We start from the raw sequence: 5,492 nt of genomic DNA, 5'->3' as shown, positions 1-5,492 counted from the left end.
TTGAATTTAGATGATAAAGTGATCAACATAACTCTCTAGATTTGTCAAAAACCATACAAGGTCGTTTTATGGTGTACAACGTGGCACTCATTTGCCATGTCACTGGTTGGTGGCAGGCTAATTGGTTAGAAATAAGGTGAGGAACCAACTAGATGCATCTTTTACAAATTCGGAAACACAAACAATGCAATCAGTAAGTCAGGTCTAAATTAGTGCAATCCTTAAATCGTGTTGTGCTCGTTTTAGACGCCCTACTTCCCCGCTGCAAAATTCAAATTATGAACTCCTTTTTATCCAATAAGCAACTATTTACTCCGCAATGCAGCAACCTAGGCAAGTCGTGGAGAGAAAATATACAACACATTCTTAGATCAATGTGGCTGGCCAGATTATTCATTATAGTAACTTCCTTCAATTCTCTGTCCAACAAATTCATCAGCATTTTTTTCTTATCTCAATCAATGATGAAAATTTGAACAAGACAAAATCAAGTGAATTTGCTCATTACAAAGATCCATTCTAATAGGCAGAAAATAATTAAGTAGACAATTTTAAATAAATGTTTATAATCATTACTCCCTGGTTTCCCCTAAGATTTGGGAAAAGATTACAGCTTCCCAAGTCAGCAATGCATAAGCTACAGCTTGATTAAAGACAAGTTATGAATGAATTGCAGCTGACATGAACATAACCAACTCAGAAAAACCTCTACAGACTAGAAAAGCAAACCTACAAGAGTCAAATAGAAATTATCCATTAACTGCAACACCTAGGATTCAACAGAATAACCTGAAACAAGCATAGACTGCAACAACGGCTTGTCATTGATGGTAACTTGCTTATGTCAGGGGCGAGTTCGCTTATTACTGCATGATGGGCACTTGTACTGCTTGATATGCTCTGCCCTAGCAGGGGTGATCTTCACGCATTTCCCATGGAACCACTTCTCGCAAATGTCACAGCAAATCCAGAATTCATCGGTGCCATAATGCTCGCCACATGCCCCACACAAGGTTTCCCCGTGTTCATCATCTTCTTGCTCGTCCAGTTCATCGTCCTCATCTTTTGCTTGCAATGCCTTTTGCTGCCTACCTTGTGGTTCCGGAGCACGCTGCTACACAAGCCAACAGTTAGAGGAAAACAAAAACCATCTGAAAATTAAAAGCTACAAATATGATACATCACCTATAACGTAATTTACATGTTACTCTACCACCTAATAAACTTTCTAGTCATAGTCCATTTGAGTGACTCCAATTCAGAGATAAACTAAGATAACACGTTCAGATCACATGTGTGGCAGTCCTAAGCCCAAATACAAAATATTATTAAATATAAAAATGACTACACGTTTTTGGGGGCCACAAACTTTCTATGAACAAAGTTCATCTTTCTAAGTACCATAGTCCATAGCATACAGGAATTTAACCAATGCAACCATGTTTTTTCATCTTAAATCATTTGGCTTTTTATTGCATAAGCATGATCTAGTGTAGTATAGAATTGTGTAATATTCACTAACACAACTCCAATCTTTTAGAACACAGCTTAATTCAAAGGGAGAGGTCAAAACATATATTGTTTCCATTCTAGCTACTACAGCTGCCATTAATTTCTCTTCATACTTCATATAAACTTCTAATTTTTCATGTTCCCATACTGCTCATGACAATTGGATTTGCTGTATGTTTTCGGGCAGATAAAATAATATTGCTAAGTGCTAACCATAACCTCTTAAGTTTTCCAGTGCAACCAATTTTTCATCTTTAATCATCTTCTTTCAAATCCATGAGCAATGTCAGCAGTAAAACACAGTAAGCATATCAGGGATACAGTTCATCTTATGTGAACATGCACACATGTCAATCTGCTTTTCTATATTGTTTTGGCTCACAGGTGTGTTTGTGAATTTTGATTTTGGAAGGTAAGAGACAAAAAGAAAGAGCTTAAAGTGTTCAGTTCATCTTACGATCAACCTTTCCCTTCCTTTCTGTACTCTCCATTTGGAGAAGACAGAAAATAACAGACAAAAATGTCTCTATCAGGAGACAATTTAGTCCACTAAAATAACTGGAACTTTTATTTTTATTTTTTAGATAAACTAAAAAAATACTGGGGATAATGGGAGCCGAGACAACAATTGTTTCGGTGTCTCTTTATTTTCTGTCTTGAGACACTTATAGGTAGTTTGTGAATTTGATACTGGAGGGGAGAGGAAGGTAAGGAATTTATACTACAGGATGTCCCTCCTTCCCCTTCAAAAATCCTAAGTCGCAAACAAACCCTTACCAAACACAGCCTACTGAATCACAAGAATACCACTAACACTAACCACAACTTCCAAAATTTTCCAGCACAACCAACTTTTGCTTCTTAAATCATCTTTCTTTTGAATGTATTGAAAAGTATCAACACTAAAGCAGTAAGCACAGTCAATGAAACAGTTATTCCCTTTTCACCAGACAACTCAGTCATTTAGAACACAGCTTATTTGAAAGGGATAAAAGTTATAAAAGGAGATGCATTCACCTTCCAAGATAGATAAATATTCAATGCTGCACATACTTTCACCACTTTCAATTTCCACAATCTTTCCATTATTTTGAAATTCTACTGAGACCCCGAAAAATAAATAAAAAAATTAACTAACTCATGGACTACTCAATTTTAAAGGATCCTGTATCAACAGACAGGAAAAACCTAGATGAGTTTCTCATGCTCAAAGAAACAAGCACAGACAAAAAATACATAATTTCCATGTGTAAGTGCAAGGAGAAAAATATTTACTGCTTTAGAGTTGGACTTTGATTTGCTGCCACTATGGTTCGAAACTGAAGACTTCTCCTTCACTTGTTTCTTGGCTGCACCAGTAACAACTTCAAATATTGTGGGCACTTCATTAATCATATTGAAAAGGCGTTTCCTGCATTACAAGGTAATTCATAACTTCATGGATGAATGAATGGCAAACATAAACAAAGTTGCAACAATGCCATTAACCAGACAAGCAGGACCCAAATGTTATCTTACTTCCAAGTTCCAACCATCTCAAGTCCCAAAACATAGTTCCAAGTTAACTTAAGAAAATATTTATGCTTTAGAGTGAGACATACCTATCAGCTTTATCAAACCCAAATCTGGCTCCAAAATAGAAGGCAATAGCAAGTAACCACGCATCGCTGTGAACAGCGACCAAAGATAACCAGTCTTTTTCTTGCATGCCATCCCTAGCAAAGTTAATGCCCAGCACAGGCTCAGGAAGCTCTGGTGGAACTTCTTCAGCGGGTAAATTTACTTCCCACTGCTCGCTAGGAAAGCCATACAAGCACAAGTTCTCCTTCTCTGAAAGAAAGAAGTAATTGATATATAAATCACAATGCTGAATGAAATACTAAAACAGAAGAGGATATTGTACAACAACAAAGCCTTATCCTGCTTGGTGGAGTCAACTAAATGGATCAAATAACACCATAATGCCCTACCAAAGATAATTATTTGTAATCCTTTCTATACACTACTTCTATATGAAACTAAAGGGCTGCATAATATATATCTCCTTTGTTATACGTCAAGGATTATAGTAGAACAAGTGGGCAAAGCAAATGTGAATCCCTGAAGTTCCAGATAACCAAGTTTTTTAAAACAAAATAACCACTCACAAAAATTGTGGGGAAAAATATTGCACCGAGTCCAAGAAACCCTTAGTGACATTTTATCATTTGCACATTACATTTTAAACTATTGCCGTGTCAGTATTCAAAGCTAACACATGACAGAGAACAATTACATTTCAATTGAAACACAGAACTAAAGCTACAGCTTAGTCAGACAGTACAGATGAATTAGATCAATGGTGGTGCATCTACAAAAGAGAGGAAAGCAAAAACAAGTGCTCAAGGAACCAAAAGCAAACCCCAAAGAGCAATAACAACTAAATCTACATTATGAGCCAAAAAGAAGAAATAAATAGCAATCCTCCAAATATCATAATGAATCAGGCTGCAAAGCAATATCCAAGAGCTTTTTTGCCCTCCCTCAAGTTTTAACTAATTGAAAAAAAATTAATGAAAATATCATTGGAAACACATAGTAAAACGACGTGAAAAAAGAAGAGTGTAACTAACCAGGGTCACATTGGTTGTAGAATTCTTCAACATCTGCAACACGATCAAGCAGAAAATGTTCATCCGCGTCAAAACACTTCTAATTAACAAGAGTACGAAAATAAAGTGCTGAATGCTTTAACTAAGTAGCAAATTTCACATCCAAAAGAATATAACATGTTTACACAAAAATACAAATAAAAAAAATATCAGAAAAAAAATTCAATAAAAACAAAATCTAGAAGAAGTGCATCTTATAGCAATTGCGGGTTAACACATTCTACAAAGTACAAACCGCAACAAATACAAAACAAGTCCAAGTTAAGCACAACTTAGGAAAAATTAAAAAAAAAAAGTAACCATTCTAAATGTTGAAAGGCAATGCCACAACATGAATATCATGAAATCATGAATTTTCTTTGGAAGAAAAAAAAGGAAAAATTAAAATGTTCAGCTACACTCCTGAACGTTACGGGTAATCGCAATAACCAAATCCAAAAATCCACGTTAACAAAACTTGGAAATTTTCGTTGACCCATTGAGAAGAAAAATGAGAATACAAAATCAAAAAGAAAGGATTTTGCACACAGAGCACATATTACTTGAACTAGTAAAGAGGGTTGAGCACAGACAGAACTTAAAATTCAAAATAACCCAAAAAAATAACTAAATTGGATACCGGTGGTGAGGGCTTTGATGAGACCTGCTCGGCGACCCTTGAAATCCCTAAAAACCTCTTCCACGGTGCGCGGATTATACTGAGCTCGCGAGTCCATTGCTCTCTCTCTCTCTCTCTCTCTCTCTCTCTCTCTCACACACACACACACACACTAACACCGAAACTGAAACCGAAATCAGAAAAGGAAACAAAAAAAATACAAGTAGTAGAGTGAGAGTGAAACGACGTCGTTTACGGGGAGAAAAGGGAGGCTTTAAGCGAATTTCCCAGAGAAAGAGAGAGAGGTGGTGGTGGCTTCCTTTGCTTTGTGCCTCTGCAAGCAAAATAGCAAATTGAAGCTCACACAAGACAACTCCATTCTTCCTTTTAATTATTTTTATAATAATAATAATATATTATCATTATTATTATTATTATTATTATTATTATTATTATTATTATTATTATTATTTTGTTGGGTGTAAATTCAAAAACAAAATAATGAGGTCACGCATGAGCCGGCGTGGTGAAGCGAGTACCATTCTCTGCTTGGATGCAAAGTGCAAACAATCAAAATTTCAAATACCCACCACGTCCATGGAAAATTGGAAATAAACATTGTTTCCCAATCACTATTCTGATTGCACTTTTAAGGCGCACATATTTATTGCAAACATTGTTTTACTTATGATTTATTCGAGTTTTGTTAGACTATGTTTGTTTACGGTTCA

General features: G+C 35.8%; 1 protein-coding gene across 4 annotated transcripts; it reads right to left on the bottom strand.

The window, feature by feature from the left end:
- Window positions 1-549: 549 nt before the first annotated feature.
- Window positions 550-5,185, bottom strand: LOC112710454 (PHD finger protein ALFIN-LIKE 3). Of its 4 annotated transcripts, none has more exons than XM_025762673.3 (5): window positions 4,783-5,185; window positions 4,125-4,157; window positions 3,114-3,342; window positions 2,788-2,923; window positions 550-1,114 (listed from the first exon to the last, which is right to left on the bottom strand). In XM_025762673.3, the coding sequence occupies exons 1-5, from the start codon at window positions 4,877-4,879 to the stop codon at window positions 845-847; spliced, it is 765 nt and encodes a 254-aa protein (XP_025618458.1). In that variant the 5' UTR covers window positions 4,880-5,185; the 3' UTR covers window positions 550-844. The 4 variants fall into 4 exon arrangements, with proteins under 4 accessions (XP_025618458.1, XP_025618459.1, XP_072058668.1 ...); XM_025762674.3 differs by having other exon boundaries at window positions 550-1,111; XM_072202567.1 differs by having other exon boundaries at window positions 550-1,111; window positions 4,807-5,138.
- Window positions 5,186-5,492: the final 307 nt, after the last annotated feature.

Source organism: Arachis hypogaea, chromosome 9, assembly GCF_003086295.3.
Source record: "Arachis hypogaea cultivar Tifrunner chromosome 9, arahy.Tifrunner.gnm2.J5K5, whole genome shotgun sequence".
Lineage (NCBI taxonomy): Eukaryota > Viridiplantae > Streptophyta > Magnoliopsida > Fabales > Fabaceae > Arachis > Arachis hypogaea.
Note: the sequence above shows the minus strand (reverse complement) of the source record. Positions and strands in the feature narration are given on the sequence as shown.

Coding starts and splice junctions, on each gene's coding strand:
- LOC112710454 (XM_025762673.3), bottom strand. CDS start 4,879: ATGGACTCGCGAGCTCAGTATAATCCGCGCACCGTGGAAGAGGTTTTT. Junction 4,158..4,782: donor CATCAAAGCCCTCACCACCG/GTATCCAATTTA, acceptor ATCGTGTTGCAG/ATGTTGAAGAATTCTACAAC. Junction 3,343..4,124: donor CTACAACCAATGTGACCCTG/GTTAGTTACACT, acceptor TCTTTCTTTCAG/AGAAGGAGAACTTGTGCTTG.